The sequence below is a fragment of the Lichenostomus cassidix genome, chromosome 8, assembly GCF_008360975.1.
Source record: "Lichenostomus cassidix isolate B80296 chromosome 8, HeHo_3.0, whole genome shotgun sequence".
Lineage (NCBI taxonomy): Eukaryota > Metazoa > Chordata > Aves > Passeriformes > Meliphagidae > Lichenostomus > Lichenostomus cassidix.
The window spans coordinates 10895112-10916192 of NC_139489.1; the positions used below are offsets into that span (position 1 = coordinate 10895112).

Here is a 21081-nt window from a genome sequence, read left to right on the forward strand (position 1 = left end):
AACATAAGCAATAGCTCACTCCAGGGATAATGCTACAGATTGTGAGAGGCCTATTCAGAAGGAAGTGCTGTTTAAGGTGACACTATTAGGCTTAGAGTCCAAGGGAGTGTGAGTTACACAGCATTTGTTACGTATTTGCTCCAAGACTAGAAAAATTTATGTTTCTTTGAGAAACAACTTGGTATCAGAAGTAATCCCAATGGCCACTCCACTGGTTCAGAAATGGATACGTTTGCCAAAGTTCAGACTCCTAAATTTGAAAATGCATCCAGAGATAGATCTTTTCCACTCTGTGCAGTTTATTGCTTCTTCATGGGGGTTGTCTCATTACCGTCCTGACATGTACTTTTATATAGCCCTTTAACAATATCACCTATTTATGATAAAGGTGTTTTTAAAAAATCCATCTTGGTTGAAGGATATCTGTATTCATTATTATTTCTCATGTATCATGCTTTTGGGGAACAAAATTGGTATTTTTGTGCTCAGCAAAAAGGACAGAAGTAAAAAGTACAGTTATATACCAGAAACAATAACTCCTTTCAGCACAGCAGTTTTTCAACAGAAACTTGTGCAGTCTCTTACCTTCCTTTGTTTGGCTTTCTCTGTAGTGGTTTACAATTCACAGTGCAGGTTTCTTATTTCTGCCCCTGGCAAAAATGACTTACCCAGAACTTCAGGTTTACATTACTGGTAAAGGAGAGCAAAATCCTCTCTTCCTTTCTCTTTGTCTGTATTATCAGACTCATACAAACTTGGATGTGGGTTTTGGACTTGTTTCTTTTTTCAATTATCAGGATTCTGGTCATATAAATAATGCTGCTGAAGAAATAAGTAAATAAATGAAATAGTGGTCTGAAGGTTGGGTCTTAGAGAAAATCTGGACATCGTTGTGCAGAATGGAGTGACCTTGTGCTATTTCATTTAATGTTTACAAGTGTAAAGTCAAAGATAGCACACACAAAAATATTGAGAATCTGATTCTCTCCAGTGCCAATAACTGAAGCACATCAGCATTTACACTCTGTATTTCTGAAGCATGCAGTTGTTATTTTGCCTTATAACCTTTTCTTCCCATTGTAGCTGAGCCCTTGCTGTGTAGCTGTGTGCATGTGGTTCTGTTTCCAGTGAGCTCTGTGTGAGTGCAGTATTTGCTTCCCGTAAAGGAAATGTTGTAAACAGACTGATCTCTATCAGAGGGAGTCATTCAGTACTTTAACTGATTTGCAAATGTTCAGGCCGGCCTGGAGTTCTCTGGACAAGCTCAGCTGTAGTGAGGGATGCAGAAATCTGCTGTAGCAGGATCTCTACATGTGCGTTGCCACAAATGGAGGGTTTTGTTTGATGATACGCTGCAAGTCATGGTTGACAAGACCTCTGTGATGTAGAGGGGGCATCAGAGATTCCACACAATACACTCGTGTTTTATCAAGGGTTATTGCCTGTGGAACCCCATACCTGTTTTTACAGGTGATACAGTTACTTGGATAGCATGGAAACTAGCAAGAGCTTGGCGCCAAACAACACGTGAAATGCAAATTTATTCTGTGGGTTTTTCTGAGGCCAGTAAGCCCATTCACTTGGCAATGGCTTTAAAACATTCATAAATGCTTTTCTATTGTCTACATTATCAAAGGTAGTAGCCACAAAATGGCATTCCTTTACCATAGGACATGTAGGCTGCCTCTGCAGTAGAGAAACATATGTTTGCCTTCCCTGGAGAATTCTACCAAGGAACTTTACAGCACAGCAGGCTCAGGCTCTGTAGTCAGAAACTTTCTGCAGAAGGTTCCTTCAGGGCTGCATTGCCCTTGAGTAATACGTGGCATCTGATTCATTTTCCACTGGCAGCTATAGACGAAGATGATGCTAACTATATGGCAAAGACTTTGGAAAAGTGTCAGTGAAGAAACATGTGAAAATGCACACCCTCAGACTGCCTTTAAAAACAACATTTTTTTGCACAGATAGAAATTCTTATTCTCTAAATACACATTCAACACCAAAGTCAGTGTAGACATATCATTATTCCAGACTGTGATATGTACATCAGGCAGCTTTTTTAAAAGTAACTCATACAAAATATTATTTATTCAAGCAACCTTGAAAGCAGGGTCTAATTGCTTATCATTTGACAGAGCTTACAATAGAAAAGAATTTGACATCCTTACTCATGATGAGTGGTACTTTATGCCACAATTACTCCTATTCTTTCTACTGAAAAAAACAGGATGGCAAGTCTAGAGCTATCATAAACTAAGAAGAAATACAGCTTTTACACAAAGACAGCTTCATATCTACTGTTGTCTAGAAACAAGGGTTTGCTAGGAATGTTTCAGGTAACAGTTGAATAGATTTACAGGAAAGAAAGGTTGATTGCAATTCTTCTATTTAATTCAAGCAGGATTGCAGCATAAATCATAAAAGGTGATGGGGCAGTATCTGTATTTCAGTTACATTTTGCTGTAGCTTGATTTTGAAAATCGGAAGCACATGACACTGTACTAAAACAACTGTTAATGATTATTAAAGTCTTCTTGACTTCTAAAATGTTGGAAGCTGTTATTATTGCTGCTGATGCAGTATGGATAACCTGATTTGTTCTCATTTTACTGATTTCTCTGTCTGGGAATTATGGTTTGTAAAATTGCAGATTGCTTTACTAGAACATGAGTTCCATTCATATACACACATCTGCTCTGGTACCTTTTTGCTAAAGGACACCTGGATAGCTCCTTTTCCATGCAGTGCAGAGCACAGTGCTGAGCTGGAGGCTGCAGCACAGAGCATCATCATCTTTCTTTAGTGTCACCCAAGAAGGCTAAATTGTGAAGTGCTGTGTGCACATCAACCTACTAAAATTCACAGAATCACAGAAAATAGGATAAGAAAGGACTTCCGGAGTTAGCAAGTTTGTAATTGTGCCCCTGGCAAGATTGTTTATAACTATTTTTTCGTATAGAAAGCTGCTTAAAGTCTAACCCAAATCTAGCTACCACCCTGCTAATGTAGAACAAACGTGGAGAATCCTTTGCAGCATATTTTATGTATTTGGAGACATGATCACATCTCCTCCATTTTCCCTTCTCTTCTATGCACTAACCCAGTTCTTCCATTGCTGTTTAATTTTTCTAGGGCATGGATTATTCTTTTTGCTTTTTCCGGCCTTTAGCAGCAGATCCAAATCTGTGCTGAAGTCAAATGCCCAGACAGAATTTACTATCAGTGCTGCTGAATAGAGTGAAAAGATAATTTCAAAACCCTTTATGTATGTCTCAGGATTATGTTTGCTTTTTTAGTTACTAAAACCTGTATTGATGATTTCGCTGCCGCTGAGCACACATTTGGGACTTGTAGCTCTGGAGATAACTGCCATTGTCACTGAAGGCTGCCCCACTTTAGAAAGTTAAAGCATCAATTAAATTAGCTAAATGTTTCTATTGCTGACATCTGGCCAGCAGAACGGATGTATCTTTGTTGGAATAGAAATCCATAGAAATCAAAGGTCATGCTCAGAATAAGATTATAGCATCATAATCTCATTACTTGAATTGGGAGGGGGATGCTGAGATTAAAAAGAGAGAGAAATGGAATGCAGTATACACCAAAACTGGTATTTGTTACAGTGCAAAGGCAAATAGAAGAAATTAGAGGAGACATGCCTGATTTGAACTTCAAAACAGTGAAAATAGAATTTCATTTCTATTTTTATTTCAAAACACATCCGAGGAAAGGAATAATGTAGATGGAGACAAAAAGAGACTTCTAAGTGCTTTTCTTTTCAAAATTTTTCCAAGTGAGAGATGGATGGCAGGGGATTTTGTGCTCCAAACAGCACTTATAAGTGCTTTTGCTCTTTTAATACCATCCTTCGACTGAGAAGGGGAGAGGAAGAAGCAGACAAGGTGCTCTGACAAACCACTTCTAAGTGATTTCTCTCCCAAAAGTATTCAAAAGACTGATAGAAGATTTTTTTTTCTGTTGGATATTTATTTTGTTCTGTGACTTGGCAGAAATGAAGTGGGAGGATGAAGGGAGAGAGCTCGTGGTTGTGGAGTAGTATTAAATACCTGACTGTAGCTTTAGCTGAAGGGTGGTTGGAAGGATTTGGCATGGCATGCTACAGAATGTTATTGTTATGTCTTATGTGTTTCTCATTGTGGGTCTCTTGTTCCAAAATATGTTGCTAAGCCTAGTCAGGGAGCAAATCCCAAGTCAATTGTCTCATGCATAAAGAAAGACAGTTTGGAAGGGAGGAGTCATTAGAGGGAAAGCAGTTTTCATTTTAGTTATGAAACCTAATTTCTTTTCACTGTCTTTCCTCCTTTGCATCTCTAAAATATTGATAGAGGTTATAATTTCTGACAGTGATGTTGATTGTGGCATGGAAGTAGGATCCAACAGCTGAAACCAATGGTGTAATATCATGATGGGGCTATCACATAGAGACAGGATTGGAAGGTGCAGCTGAAAGAACATTTAATTGGTATAAATGAGAATCTTGAGTCTGAACAGGCCTGAAATTACAGAAAGTTCAGATCTGCATGCAAGTTTCACAGCTCTCATCCAAGTTCTGAATTTTAGCAATGATCTTTCAAGTGGGAGGACTGAGCAGCACTCTGTGATCATAGGGATACGGATGAGAAGGAAACCCTTCCTCAGCAATATAGCAGAGTACCAAGCAAGCACATGGATTTTAATCCTGCCAGAAGATGGTTTTGTCTCCTGTTGCTTCATGGCAGATCCTGCCTTTCCTATTTTGGAGTGCTTTCTATCTCTGGTATTAGTGATGACTCCCATCAGACACCTGTGGTCTCGCTGCTGATGGCTGATTGATCATACATGCAAGGCAGAGAAACAGCCTTACAAACCTTTGATCAGTGTCCTTAAGTAGAGTATGTTTTATGCATTAAATTTAACTCAAGGATTTTAGAACCATGGACTGCTTTCTCTTTAACAAAAGTTTCAGAGTATTTGAAAACTGAGGAAATTTTTTGTGCATGTCTATACTTTAAGAGTTTTGGGTTTTTTTAATAAACCTTTTTTCAGAAACAGTTGTTCTGGCTTTTTCTTGAAGTTTTTCCAGCTGCTGATAGTGTTCAAAATAGCTCTGTGCTGTGTGGGATCAAAACAGTTTTGGCATTAAAATAAAGCACAGCGTTAACTGTTTTGTTTCAACAACAAAATGGGAAATAAATGAATAATTCTGGGAAAATAATTATATTGTTGGATAGGCAGAACCCTGGAATTAATTTGTGAGGTGTATTGGTTATCTCCACAGTTAATTACATTTTGATTTGAAATGTGTGGATGTGGAAGTAAACAGCAATGTATTTAACAGTCACTGTATCTGGGTCACCCAAATAGCATTTAATCCCCCCACATCAAATGGTTTGTGGGTAGAAGGGTGTCCTGGGAATATCAAGGCAAGACAACAGCCATGCTCTTCACATTTAACCTGTTAATCAACAGGTAAGAAGAAGAAATGTCTTGTATCTGTTCGGCTATCCATGAGCAGCAGCCACATGCTTTGCCCTTTCCCAATGTACTCTGAAGAAGAATGAAGCTGTGTTCCTTGTTTTGCCCATCAGATAGCATTATCTCTGTGGAATGCCAATTCATATCTCCTTGTGCCGTGTGTGGTTCTCACATATGGGATTTTAATAACCTTCGTGCTGTGCTATGAATTCATAAACAGGGCTTATAGAGGAAAAGCACCACAGGACTTTATATTTTAATTATTGCTCTTTTGAAAAACAGGGTCTGCAGGATTTTTGCAAGGGTCTTGTGACAGAGTCAGCAATTGTTTTGCTACTGCAGTGTTGTTATTCCAAGAGGAAGGGATAAATACAGTATTTACTTATTATACACTTTTTCAGAATAGATTTTCAGTAGCCTACATTTCGTAGCCACTCTAATTCTGCTGTTTTATAGTTGGAATTTTGAAGGTCTGATTGTATGGGAGTTTTCCCCGTTTTTCTGAAATGTAATGTGCATTTGATTTCTTAGAACGTGCCTCTCCTTCTAGTACCTCCCCTCTGCCTCAGCCTGTGAAGCCACAGTTTGCTGCTCAGTGGGCACTAGCACATAGCAGCAGTCTTGATTGCTGTTCTGAAAAAGACCTAATCATTCTGGATCAGTGGGATTTTTTTCTTTCTTTTTACCCCTCTTCTCCCTGGAGTCCATTAGAGCCACCACTTCTGCTTCTCAGCCATGTTCCAGTACTGGTGAAGAAGCACCACTGTAATTAGTAGAACTAGAAAGAGTAACAAAAATTCCAGGTCTTCAGCTATGGTGTGGTATTTATCACCTTGTATTGACTACTAACAGCCTTAGAAGAAAGACCTACGAGGAGGACTCAACTAAACTTCACTTTCTCTACAAATATCCTACAAAGTAATGAGCCTAAACTGTTGGATACAACCAGTTTAGCAGCCCTGGAGCTGGTTGACACATGCCAGGAGGAAAATTACACCTTATTGCCTGCCCATACCCTGTTACCATAACCAGCTGGAATGAACCTGTGTTTATGATCTCAGGTCATTCAGGATTCCAGTCTTGTAACTGTGCCTAATAATATCTTACCTGGAATAAGATTTATTATGTGTAAGTTCTATGTGGGATTCTCATGACATGCAGATCAAATCTTTAGCCCATTTCCATTTTAGAAATGTTTCTTTCTCCTGCTGTATTTTGTATGATTATGTATGTGACAGACAGTAAAAAGAACCAAAAACAGACAAGAAAAAAGGAAAATAATTTTTTGCTAATTATTCAATTTTCAGTATTTTGTTGTTTTGTGTTCTTTTATTTCTTTGGGGTTCCCCACCACATTGAATAGTCCTCGCTATTAAAAAAGTGTGCTGTCTTTTTCATTAAAATTCATTGAGCTTCCCCTTGGTTCTTCAAAGTGATAGAACTATAGAATTACTGAAAAAAGTACATTGGAAATAACCTCTGGAGACCATCTTGTCCAATATCGCCTATAAATAGGACTAACATCAAGGTTAGGTCAGGTCTGTGCCTCTTCAAGCTTTGAAAATCAGTAGGAACAGATACTCAAATCCTTTGGGCACCTGTTCCAAAGCTTAATTGCCCTCTGTCACAGAAGTGCATTCCTTGAAAAAAAGGATTCTTTTTTAATGGGATATATATAGTCCATCAGCACTTTTTCCTCAGCTCATCTGCCTTGGTCTTTTTTAGCTGTGAGAACACTGTGAGTGTCTGACACCAGGTATGATAGGGTAGCTGAACACAGACACACACAAACCTCTTCATACTGCATCCATAATTCTTCAGTGGTATGACTCAGAGAGAGGGAATGCCAACATTTGCACATTAGCTTTGTAAATATTTTCTCAGAATTAAATTAATATGTAATCTAAACCTTCCATCTCTTGCTCCTTTTAGCGTTGTTAATACATATGTACATGTATGCGCTTTTTAAAAAGTCACTAAGCAGACAAGAGAACATAGAAATAACATGAGTATGGAAAAGTTTTGCATTGCACACTGGCTATAGAAATGAAGAAATGTTATTTCTATGCTTTTCCTTAGCATAAGCTGGAACCTGGACACCCAGACATTTCCTTTGGATTATTGTTTTATAATTATTTGACTTCTGTGTTTTGTTTTGTTCTTTTTTTACTCAGTTGCATTCTGTAATCCCTCAGACGTGCTTTGTGGCAGTGAGGTAGCACTTACCCTCTGCAGTTCCCAGTGTGCAGTTGTGAGCTGTTGATAGCTAGAGCCTATAGCATGGAGCAGCATTGCTCCAGGAGGAGGAAAGGAGAGTTACAGCTTGTTTGCTTACAAGGCAGCTATCAGTATTCCATTATCTCTCCCCTTCTAGGCCCTGAGTTGAGATGCATTTTGCAATATTCATAGTGCCAGCAAGCCACAGCAGTCAGATGCTATCAGAGGGCCCTGATTTTCTCTTTCATATTGCTGTCCCCAAGAACCTGTATTGTCAGAACCATGGTAGTCACTGCTGTATCAGTGTGAGTTGCAGAGCCACTGATGAGCTTAGGTGTTGACCTTTAAGATTGCTTTTCAAGTTTCAAAGATCCTGCTGTCATTACAGTCCTTGGAAACATTAGGAATCACAAGGTACATTAAAGTCAACCGTCTAAAAAAAAACCAAAACAAAAAACGCTACACAAACTCTGTGCACTCACAAACAGAGTGGAAATGCAGAATCTGATGCCAGCATGGAAACTAACATGGCCTTCCTTGGTTTGCATCCCAGAGAGAGACGTGGGGCAGGAAATAATTTTAGTAGTAACCAGGGAAGTCTATCCAGCCCAGAGCATCAGGATGTGTGCTTACATGTAAAGAAGGAACACCATATTCTGCCTTTGTGAGTAGATAACTTACATCAAGAAGATACCCTGCATCCTTTTCATGGGTTGAAGCAGAATCACAGCTGAAAGGGCTCTGCTGCTGCCCAGGCAAAGGAACAAGCAGCACCATGAACTTGGAATCTTGTCCATCTGTGAACTGCAAATCCCAATTTCTCTTCCCAAAATTCCTACGTTAGGTGAAGTCTCCGTGAAGCCTTCAGTCGTGTCAGTGAGAGTTTTGCTTTTAACTGTAATGTAGGCAATGAATGTGCCATAAATATACCCAGGAAGTCAGTGATAGGTAAGTTACAGTGGTATTTTTCTTTTGAAGATGTATGAAGGACATAAAATTAATTTCTCTCTTAAAAATTTAAATTATAGGTAGAAGAGGTATATGATTATAAATACCTATTTTGGAGGCAGTGTTGTTTATGTCTTGCAACTATGTCACTGTCAGGCCAGACTATATAGTGGAGAAAAGATTGATAGGGTTTATTATTTTCATCTTTTAATAAGATTTTGTTTTGCAATTGCTTCTAGCATGTTTCACCTCATAATTTACTGCCTCATTTGTGTCTGTGTGTGTTATTCAGCACCTCAGGCCTTGGTCTCATTCTGAGTTCTGTGCTGGCGATGCTCTGACCTGCACAAGGCCCTCTTGACTTCCAATCCAGTTTAAATTTTTGTCCTAGTGCCCATTGCCACAGTGCTTGAAATTTCAGGTGTCTGACAAAATGATGATTTAACCTTGTATCTTTCTGCAACTGAAATGATTTAATGATCTTAAAAGAAAAGATATTTAGAACATTAAATTTTTGGGCTAGCACTTTCTAAGTGAAATTTTAACTGGAAATTACATTTTTAGAGAAAATTTTAAACATTTTTACAGATGGCAATCATAGAGTGGTACTGCAAATATTCCCAATGTACCAGTGAAGGGAAGGTAAATGAACATGGCCAGAAGCAACTATGTATTCTCTTTTAGATAAGGCATCCTGCAATTAAAAACACTGGACTTAAAAAGCTTCTTAAGGCTTATTTTGTCAAATGAAAAATGCCACTGGTTTTAATGCTATTGTAATAAACCTTATTCTTATTCCTGGCATGGATTTTTTTTTTAATTTCAGAAAAATGGATAATTAGCATTTTAGCTTATCACTTTTCTTCCATGCATACAAATAATTTGACAGATAGACCACCAAGAGAGACAAAATTAAATAATAGGTCTAGACAGCATGTAACCAAAATAAATTAGAGGTTAGGCTTCCAGCCTGTTAGGTGGATTTTCCTGGAAAAGTGGGAGTTCAATACAAGGTAGTTTTTCTGACAGTTTCTGCTGCTTATCTTGGTATTGTTTCCCCATATCAAATCCCAAATAAATTGACGTGAAATAAGATGTGAACTTCATATTAGAAGTCCCCTAGTTTATTTGTGAGTCTAATTTTTTCAAATTTATTTAGATTAGAGGCCTAACAGGCAGTACTGCATCTGTGATTCAGCCAACTAAGTTCCTAGATAATGGTCCATGATTTATGGTGAGCGTTGATAATAGGAGGTTATTAGAGAAAGCAAACTTGGAACAAATCTGCTGTAAACATTATATACTTTACCATCATCTGTGGGTATTTATAATAAAAACAAATTAAAGTCAGTGGTTAGAGTAACCCATGTTTTCCATATGTGACAGAGAATTCCTTGGACCTTGTCTTCTAGTAGGCATCTTCGTAGTAGGAATTCTCATTAATTTTTTTGCAGAGATACTTATAATTACTTTCAAAGGAAAAACAGTTTTTGTGGAGAGAGTTCTTTTGGCCTTGGTTGCTTTCAAGGATGTCATTCTAGAATCCACTCTGTAAGGAAGGATTATGTGTTGCATGTTACCTCTGCTCCGCTGCCACACACGTTATTGGGTGTGAAAAATTGTTTTTGTCCTTTCGTACTGAGATTCATTCGCTATTCAGCCCATGTGCTAACAGGACGTTCCTCCCTTTCATGTCTCCTTGAGTTGTGACATTTTACCTCCTTCTGGTTTGTATTGTTTGCTGAGCAAATATGTCTGCATAGAGAAGAAACAATTGTTATCTTCCTTATTACTAAATGTAAAAAGCAGAAAAGAAATGTGATACAGACAGAGAATTGCCGAAGATAAATTAGAGCTAAATATTACGATACCAATAACCTGCTGAATCAAGTGACGTGTTTTGCTGGTAGCAAATGTACTGTTGCAAATCCAGCTCTGCAGCAGAGTGACAAAAGGGGTGCCATTGTTAGGATCAGCTGGTTGTGTTGTGCTCTGAGTTGTTTATCCCGTTTGTTGCACAGTGTCTGGTATACACTGTGTTTTTCCAGTAACTTCTGTGCACAAAATTCAAGAGTCATCACGTAGTACTGAGGGCAAGTGAGCAATGTGGTGGATGTTAAGATAAATGACTTACTGGATTCAGCATTCAGCGAGCAGTATTTGGTTGGAAGAATTCCCGGCGTTTGAACTATTACAAAGTCATGATATTTTAAAGCCTGCGTATTTGTAAATGGGTGATAGATGAAGTGTCACAAACATTCTGGTTATTTATGATCATCAGCTAAACCTCTGGGATGAAGTTAGGAATACTCTAGAACTAACGTAGTTTGTTTGGTTTTCCATTTTGTACAATTGTGAAGTTAATTTTTTCATAGGCTGTTTTTCAGAGTGAATGCTATTTCATTGCCTACCGTGTGAACTTGCTGTGTAGGGTGTGCATGATGGAGTTTGCCTCCCTTCCATAACAATTCAATCCTCAACAGTTTTTGGCAGGAGCATTTCCACATATGTTCTTGGGTATACTTGTATTTTTATGCTGATTTTTTTTTATATATGCCAAAGAGTATTCTGCTTTTCCTCCAGTTCAGAGTTGTTAATTACGTAGATCTGAAAGTGCAGACATCTGCATGCCTGGGGATGTCAGGATTTCTGGTTACACACAAACTACAGAACTATATGCTGGAGTGAATGTATCCATTTCCATCTGTTTTCTGCTTGGACAGCTGCAGTGTAAAGGACAAAAGCTTTTCTCTCTGCTAAACCTGAGTTGTTTGATTGATATATCTGATGAAGTTTTCTTCACAACAGTTAGTTTATAGCTTAACAAATATCTTTAGGAGTTTTGGTTCTTCACCTTTGCTAGATTGCATTCCCAAACATCATGGTTTATCTTTCTGGCTATATATCAATATTTGCTTTTTCTCAAATTCTTTTCCCCTTAGATATTTCTCTTTTAAACACTAAACTGCAATCTACCCTTTCATAAGTTAACTGAATTTTTTTCTGTTCTCTCTTCTATTTTGTGTCTTCTTTCCATTTATTTCCTCCCCCTTTTGTGACAAATCCATTCACATTAGTGTCCCTTCTGCCATCCTGCCTAAGGATAGGACAGTTTGCCAGACACCTGAGACACAAACAGAAAGAAAATGTGTCTTCTATGGACTGACAGAGAGTGCACACGCAGGACAGGTCTTCACATCCTTCAGGAAATGCCTTAGGGCAAAACTTTCTTCACCTGCCACTCTCTCAGTGCCCAAAGTCCTTGAGGGCTGTTGACCATCAGTCCTCCAGTCTCTGCCTCGCCTGGCTCTTTCTGTTGTACTTGAAGCAGTGAATCTGGCAGCCTCCTTCCTTCATTAGACCTCCATGCAGAGACAGAGCCATTTCTGCTGTTCTTATTTACTCCATGCCACCTATTTGTAAGTCTTTTTTACCAACAGAGCTAGCAAGAATCTTACAATAGTTCGTTATTCCAGAAGAAAATACGAGTGTAGGCTTATTTAAAAGGTGTCAGTTTCCATAAATTTTCAGCTGGAAATCAGGAAAGATGAAAAAAATGAAAGAGACTGTTTTGTTAATGTGAACTACTGTTCTTTCACCTTTTCATAATAAAAAAAAATGTTCAATTGGGGGTGCATTTTAACTCAATTTTAGAAAACCATTTGAATACAATTTTTGAAAAATAGAAAGTAAAAACATTTGGACCAATCTGGACCTGGCTTTTATTCAATTTTACTAAATTTTGCTTTATGAGATTATCATGAGGGGTATTATGTTTGACTTTTCAATTTTTGCCTTATAATAAAATAGTGGAAAATAACTAAAATACATAAAAGGACCTGATTTTATTTATAGGTCATATACTTGACTCTTTCTACTCAGAGTTTTCTCACATATATTTGAGGCATTTGGTTTTCAGCCCTTGGTATTATGAGATGTACTTGATTCTTGCTTTGTTTCAAAGCTGCCTGTATTGTTCCCTATAGCAGCAGCTAAGTCAACAACATTCTGCTGAGCATTTGCTCTGCTGTATCTTGAAAGAGGTAGGAGCTGGCATGGAGCTGTCTGGAGCTGTCTCAAAAGTGAGAAAGATGACACTGCATCACTTTGCACTGTGGTTCGTGTTTGGAAGGTTTGAGTCTGTGGTTTGTGGTTGGGTTTGTGGGGTTTTTTTCCCCTTTCCATGAGAAAGAAAACTAAAATGTTTCAAGAATGCACTTGCTGGTTGAAAGTTTTGGTGGGGTGGGTACTTTGGCACACAAGTTTCAACCTCTGCCCAAAGTCCAAGCTTCCATTGTTTTTCTGTCTTGTTCCCACTGACATCAGTGATCCACAAGATACTTGTTCAAGCAAAGGGCAGGCACAGCCCCTTTAAGGAGCTGCAACAAGAGCTGCAAATCAAACAGTTGTGGAACAACTGGGTCAGCGTATGTAGAAAGACTTCCATCAATGATTATTTATTCAGTCTCTTGCTGTAAGATTAGTCCCATTATGTGCCTCCTATGCATTCCTTTCCAATTCATTCAATTTGAATAAAAACTTTCTGCTAGAATGCATGTTCATATCAGTGACATTGATCTAAATAAAATATCCCAGGCACTTGAGTTTCAGGAACGGTCTTATGAAGAAGCAGATCGTATTCTATTTATTTGGAAATGGGATGCATGTTGACGTTGGGCTTATTTCAAAATAACATCAAAACGTTAAAATCTTTATGAAATCTTAACATTTAATTTTATGAAGGCGAAGATGTTTGCTGGGATGTGATGCTGAGGGCTAGGACCAAAATGAACTGCTGCAGATGAAAAAAACCACAATACTGCTATAGGGCAGAAGAGGGAACAACCACAAAGTCAGGATAATCAGACCTGTCTTTTTATAATTTTTATTTTTAATGCTTGGTGTTAGTAATATAATGTAATTTATATACATTGCTTTGCTAAATTGGTAGCTCTTGCTGGGGGAACACACAAGTACTGTCCTTCTTTTCTTTAAATGTGCTGAATTTTTTCCTAGAGAAGCCTGGCAAGTCTTTTCTCCCAGTCAGAGGTCTGAAGAAAGAGAGTAAGTGTAGATAAAGCCAGCTTGTTTAATCACGGAAACACAGGAAAAATTAAAATACATTTTTTGCTTGTAAAGTAGAGAAAAGCAATAAAAACAATGCCAGACGGTTAATGCCTCTCTTGTACCTTTCATTTCAAAGACCTCAAAAGAACATCAAGAAGAATAAAGGCAAAATCTATTCCCTATTGGCATCATTATAAATGTTGTATCCTCTAAAACTCTAAAGACATCCAAGTAGAGTAGAAGAATAAATGGCATTGAAATAAAGAAAGTCTCTCTGGAGCTTTGTTCAATCGGCTTTGTTAGAATTCACTCAAATAGGATGATTATAAGAAAAGATCTCATTTGTTTCAACATTAAAGGAGCAAATTAATATGTGGCAAGCCGCTAATAATTGCCTCATTATGTAGTGAATGGGCACTGCGTCCAATTTACAAAATTACAATCATATTGTTAAAGTAACAATTGAGAAAGTTTAGTCTGAGTTTCCTAACTATCTGCATGATTAGTTGTGGGATTCAGAGTGGAACAGAGTTGGTGGTTGGAGAGAGCTCTCCAGAGCACCACTGGGCTATAGTGCTAAGAAGCCACAAGAGAAATTCAGCTTTTCATTAGTGACAGTGGCATCTGCAGAGGTCCTGAGCTGGATTTGGTCCAGCTGAGGAGTGAAGCTGGCAGTCTCTGCTGAGACCAGAGCTTGGCATGTGTCTGGCCTGTCAAGACATTGTTTTGTGGTTCAGAGAACAACATGGACCTCAGCTGATCTACAGGGCTGGGGCTGGAAAACTTGGGGATCCAGGATCTGTGCCATTGGGAAACTCACCCATACAAATGGTCCTGTAGCCAGAATTTCAGTCTCCTGGTGGAGACCCTGGAAATGGTGGGGGAGGGGTCAAATTTGAAAAGTAAGCAATTTTCCAAATAATGAAATCCTGTGTGGAAGAGAATCATGTTTTGTGACCTACTTTAGTTAGATTTGCTTGTGACCTTTTCTAATTCTGGCTGATTTTGTTATTTAATGATTTGACCTTTGATTCTGTGAAGTCACTTCAGTGCTAAATGCAAAGATTTAATAACTAGAACTGTTTGATAAGTGACCTTTATTACACAGCTATTTTTCTTTGCTAGAGAAATGGCACTGTTTTGCAAGTTCTAATTCACAGTTTTAATTATCTTTTCTATTGTCTGTAAGCTTGCACAGGAAATGGAAAGGTCAGATATTTCATTTTCTTTACTGATTAAAATATAAGTGATCCTCAACAGTTACAATGTATCATTCAGGGAAAAGATGGGACAATTTGTCAGTACCATGCCCAGCTGCTCTGCTGAGGACTTCTACATCCTTCTGGTCAGCAACAAGATGAATAATATTCTAGCAGCAATAATAGCTCAGCCCCCATGGTGTTTAGAGGTGAAATAAATGTCTAAGTACATGAAAAGCAAAGGAAAGGTGAATGGTTCTTAATGGTATTGTCTTTAACTCATATATCTATGGTGCAAGTGAATGAAGGTCTTGTGAGAGGTAAACCTTCATCTGATGTTGTGGGTCCAGAGAGGATAAGCAGTAACAGCACAGGTTTCTGTGTGGTTCTGGCAATCTGTATCAATTCCACTGCTGCTGGACCATCTCTAGAGATGAGAGGGCAGCCTGGCATGCCTGGCAGATGCCTTTGTATTGTATGTGGAGTTATGTGTGTTACTGAAACCACCTCTCTTGTCTGTGACACTTAGAAACCAACACCACAAACCAGTTGCCTGTCTCCATATGGAGTTCAATGAATGAATATTGATGTGTGTTTCCTGACATGTGGAGGGAGATATGATGCAAAAATATGATGAAGACAGTAGATGATAGAGTTTGTGGAATATCTGTCATGGGTGTCAGTCAGTCTCCTAACTCTGTCTGGGATCTCTCTTGGGAAATACGCATATTGGGACATGTAAAATCTCTCTACATTGTAAAAAATATTTATTCTGAGATAGAGCTGGGAGGGGGTTAGCCTCTGACTCTGTTCAAGAAGAGCAGATTATACGTTGACCTAGTGCAGGCATTCACTATTATGAAAGCACTTTATAAATTGGAACAAGATATATGAATCACAACAAAAGAGCTAGAAAACCAGGGGACACAGTTGCAGGAGTGAGTGTACTCAGTTTATTCAAGCAGAACAGTTGCACTCAGTGAATAGAAAATGTGCAATGCATTTCTAACTAAGGTCAGGAAATCAAACAATTCCAAATTTAAGAGAGCAACTCCATTTTAATGGAGAAGGAAGAATTTAGTGAAAAAAAGCAGCACTGAGCAGGAGAAAAATTTAATTGGAACCAGATTCTTGACCAAATTGGCTTTTCCTATCTAGCAGTTTCATATTCAGCATTTGTTAGTTTGAAAGTTCACCCTGAAAGCTATAAATTAATCTACTGGGACTGTAACAATTCACTTTGTGCTAGGATATGAGTTATGCCCGTGGATTTGTTTAGGTCACCCAGCCATGTCCTCATAATGTATCTTAGAGAGAATTTCTGTAAGTAAGCAGTAAACAGAGAGACTGTTGTGTTCAGCTGCATCTCCTGGGATTTCATCCCTGCTGTCAGAGAGCCATGCAGGACAGCTCTCTAAAACTACAACAGCTATAAAAAATGTATGGCGTTCTGTAAAGGAAACATTGACAATGCTTTTGCATTCAATCAGGAATCTTTAGCTACTGATGGAATGAGGAAAGAATGTTTTCCTGAACCAGCCACACGGAGAAATCAAATCAATCACAATAGAGAAATCAAAGCTTTGAAATTGTGAGATTTATTGCAGAAGTCTTGCAGGATGCACCTTAATTCAGTGCAATATTTGTCACCCAGAGATGAGATATTTTAGCTCTTATAGTTTGGCTCTCTTCAGGTGTTTGTCTCTTGTCCTTGCATTATTTCTCTTATCAAAGAATTTGATGTTTTGTCAGCAACCACATCCTAGGGTTATAGTGGTCAAATGTAGGCAGGCTATTCATCTACATCAGCTAAATGAGGTGTGATTTTGAAGAGAAATAACCACAAGTCTGATCAGAAAAGCACCTAGCATCCTGTCAGAGTAAATGTCCAAAGAACGTGAAGGGAATTGTTCCTAAAAAATATTAAACTGATGTCACTGGCTCCCAGTTGTGAGCATGACAGAAGATCAAATCTGTGACCATAAAAAAATAGTAGGTTATCTCTGACCTGGATGATCCTCTCTAGGTTTTTTTGATGGATCTAGTTTTCATTTTATTTCAGTTTCCAACTGAACTTTTTATACAATCCAATTTAAATACAGGACATTTCCTTTTACTCAGTAGGTACAAAAGGACCAAAAGACATTTACTCTTTATACTCTGACAAATGGAATATCAGATAGGTCCCTATATCTCTGTTTGATAATTTTTCCTTTTTTCAATTCATACTAGAGTAATGGCACCCGAGAACATGATCAGGAAATACTGTCTTTGACTTCAGTTTTGTCAGGGATTAAATTCCAAGTTCAGGTGTCACCAGTCCATCTGCCTCTCATTTTTCATGGGTCATAACCACTCTCTGGAGAGAACAACATATTCTCCTGACTACATATCTTTTCAACTGTAGTATTTTCATACTATTAGATTGCTTTTTAGAGTTACATCTCCCATTTGACTTCTGTCTCAAATTAGGGATCTATTCATTCAGACACCTAAACAGAGTTAGTGTACAGTTAAATTTCCAGCATTACTTTTTTAGTAGGTTTTTTCTTATTGCTGACAACGCCTTGTTAAAAGAGAAGCCATTGATCTAAATATTGTTTTCTGCTGCTTCTTTATTTCCTTGCTTTTAATGAAAAGAGTAACATTTAGAGAGGAAAAAGCAATGATTGTTTGTATAGTTGACTTTTCAAGGTGGGAACAAAAGCAAAGATTGGAACTGCCTATTTCACTGAAAAGGTTTGCATTCAGAGCTTTGTAGTGGTAGAGTTTTTGAGCAGCTCTGCCACATGGGGATTGTGGTTTTGTTTTTTCAAAGAGAAGCATTGCTATCAATTTGTTGCACTGTTCCCGTCCTTCTTTTAACTGAATTTTCAGTCTTCAAATTTTACAAGGAAAGACTTGCAGTATATATCATTGTTTCCTGTCTTGCAGCCTCTACACCTTGACTGTGACCTCTGTGCCATTGTTTCAAACTCGGGACAGATGGCTGGCCAGAAGGTGGGAACCGAGATAGACAAGTCCTCCTGCATATGGAGGATGAACAATGCTCCCACAAAGGGCTACGAGGAAGATGTTGGGAAGAGGACAACCATCAGAGTGGTCTCTCACACGAGTGTGCCTCTCCTACTCAAGAATCCCGAGTACTTCTTCAAAGAAACCAACAACACCGTTTACGTGATCTGGGGTCCTTTTCGAAACATGAGGAGGGATGGAAATGGCATTGTGTACAACATGCTGAAGAAAACTGTTGACAGCTACCCAACTGCCAAAATCTACGTGACAACGGAGAAGCGCATGAGTTACTGTGATGCGGTGTTTAAGAGGGAGACGGGAAAAGACCGGTAAGTCTTAAATGTGAAGAACAATTATAATGTTTGACAAAAGATGCATGAGAAAAGTCCATGTGGGATGCCAGCTACTAAATGAGTCCCCAGATATGTTTTTAATGGATTGTTATATGGGTTTGACTGTTATAAGCACTTGATGAGGCAGCAGCTAGGCCCCATTTACCCCACCTACGCTACCTTCTGTTCGTTCCATTTCTGTTGGCTTGAATCCCAAAAATATTGGATGTCTTCCTGAAATGTTTTCAAAGATGTGTGTTGTTTTCAGCTCAATTTACTATTGATTAAATTGACATTTTATTTGAAGTGGATAACCCTACACAAACAACATTTCCAAATGCACAACCTCAGGGTAATTCTGGATATTGTATTTTCTTCTCTGTTGAGATTCACTGTAGCTTTTCTTCAGACACAGACGTCAGGGTTATGCATTATTTCTTTTTCTTGGTGAAAATGTGTTACCAGTGATACTGGAATAGATTTAGGTTTTTACCAGTATTATACTGAAATTCTGTTTTCCATGCCTGAGAATGTGTGTTTATGCTGCTCAAGTGGAGGCTGTAAGAGGTGAAAGTGTGAGGGCCACTGTTCTGGTTAGTGTGTTCAAAGCAGAAATTGGATTTGTGGAATTAAGACCACAAATCTCAGGAATTTGTAATCAAGCTGCAAAAATTCAGGTCATCTGTGTTTTGGCATAGAAGAGCACCTGTCACACATACTCGCTTGAGCCAACTAGGAAGGAGTTTCTAGATCACTGCTGTGCCTTAATATTAATTTTGGAATTTGCACATCATGACTTGAGATTGAGAAGGACTGTTCCTATTCTGACCATATTAAAGATACCGATATTCACAAGCAGCTTACCGTGGTCTGAAATTTTGACTTTGCTTTTGAAGTAGAAGAGCTTGTTATCTCCAATGTACTTGTTTCACTGTGTTCTTAAACTAGTGGAATTTGGTGACAGTTGGTTTTTCCTGTTTTTCAAACGATTGAAACATAAGGAAGAGCTTGCCCCTCAGCTTGTTCACCATGTGCACATGTTGCAGCTGTGATTCTGGAGTTGGAGAGAGCTATGTCATGAAGGTGTCAAGGTTATCATGGCTTCTTTAGTTTAGCTGAACAAATTGATGAACAGAGGCTAATAAATACACAAGATCCATTCTTCAAAAATGACCTTTAATAATCCAAGTCGCCCTGTTTACATATTAATCAAGCTAAATATGATCATGGGAACATTATTGCACTGCTACACATAAATTTGTTTATATTTATGAGTCAGTCAGGTCACAGAGACTTTACAGTACTTCAGCAAAATCCTTATTGTGAGATCAGACCTTGAAAAAACCTCCTGTTTGTCCTCGTTCAATGTTTTTTCATCATTCAATGTCAAAGTATCCTTCTCTCCAGCCTAATCCATTCCTCTTCAACAAATTAACACATCTCAAGTTTTTATAGTTGCGCAATTAACACAATACAAATGCTTCTTTTCATGTCAAAAGCAGATTGAACTTCTCTCAGTGCTTATAACAAAGTTCTTAGGCAGCCTCATGACAAAGTGGCCCATGTTCTTTCTCCTTAAGTTTCACGTTGCAAACAGCAATAAATTTTTACAAGCCAGTCTCACGACCCATCACGTTGTTTATGCGTGTGCGTCCCTTCCACACCGAGAAAAAAACCCACCACTTCTCACAGTGGCAACCAGGTAACATCCTTGTATCTACTGCAACTCTCATTTTTAGTCCTACTTTGCCACATCAAATACTTAGTGATGTTTTTAACATCATTTAGTGCTCTTGTCAGCCAGAAACAAGGGAAATGATTGATGCGTCACCAGCCAACACCTTCTGTATCTCAAGAAAACATCCTGCAGTTCCCTACTAATCAGGGACTTCAGTTTGGAAATGGTTTAATTTTCTGTAACATCTTCAATTTGCAGGACCTGTCTTCTGTTTCTAGGGAGGGTCATGAGGCTGTTAGAGGTATGTGGCATTTGTGGGAGCAGTAAATGGAGAGCACAAGAGATTTGTGGGTGATGAAAATGCTTTCACACATTGTGCCAGGCTATTATGATGCTGAGACAGACTTGGGTTCCTCAGCCAAATATTCCTTCAGTTCCTCAGAGAAACATCAGCCCTTGCTTGGAATATTAGATTGAATCGAGGTCTGTTTCGACATGTTTCCAGCAAAAATTCTGGCAGGAAACCAATTTCAACTCATATTTTAAAATGTATTGAGTGGATTGCAACTACATCTATTTTAGTTTAATCCTAAAATACTGTCTTTCTGTACAGTGTATGCTGCTAATGCATAGTAAGATTGCAACAGATTTCTAGTCTGTCGAGCCTTTAATGAGTTTTCTGTTTCTACTCTTTGATGTACAGTCTTTTTAGGTAATTAGTGGGACTTTTCAGCAGTTTCATCCTTGTGGTGCTCAAGGTTTTAAAGGATGTTGTGAGAAGCAGCTAACAGGTATTTGCTGCAGTCACTTCTCTACTGCAGAAAAGCTCTGGTCCTGCACTGCTGACGTGGGAACTCTATTCCTGACTTCACTGGGTGCAGGCTCAAAACCCACAGCTTTGGTATTGACAAATGGTTTATAACTGATGGCATGGAAAAAACAAGAATTGCCTCTAAATGACTTCCAACAAACAGTGTTGTTTGTTTTGTAAGGAAGCATTTTTAAACTCTACAGCAGTACAAAATGCCCTCTGATATGGGCTATCCACACTGGGTTATTAACTTTGCATGAGTGTTAGGAATCTGGGGAACATATGTTCTTTCTGAGAGTCTTCGTTAGTGAAGCATTCGAGTTCAAGGTGGTGAAT

General features: G+C 38.4%; 1 protein-coding gene across 1 annotated transcript in view; it reads left to right on the forward strand.

Annotated features, from left to right (window-relative positions):
- The window catches only part of ST6GALNAC3 (ST6 N-acetylgalactosaminide alpha-2,6-sialyltransferase 3), a 214883-nt gene that overhangs the window by 119952 nt on the left and 73850 nt on the right, over positions 1-21081 (forward strand). The window contains exon 3 of the mRNA XM_085067856.1: positions 17844-18253. Coding sequence (XP_084923982.1) covers positions 17844-18253 — 410 coding nt within the window. The remainder of the gene's footprint in view (positions 1-17843; positions 18254-21081) is intronic.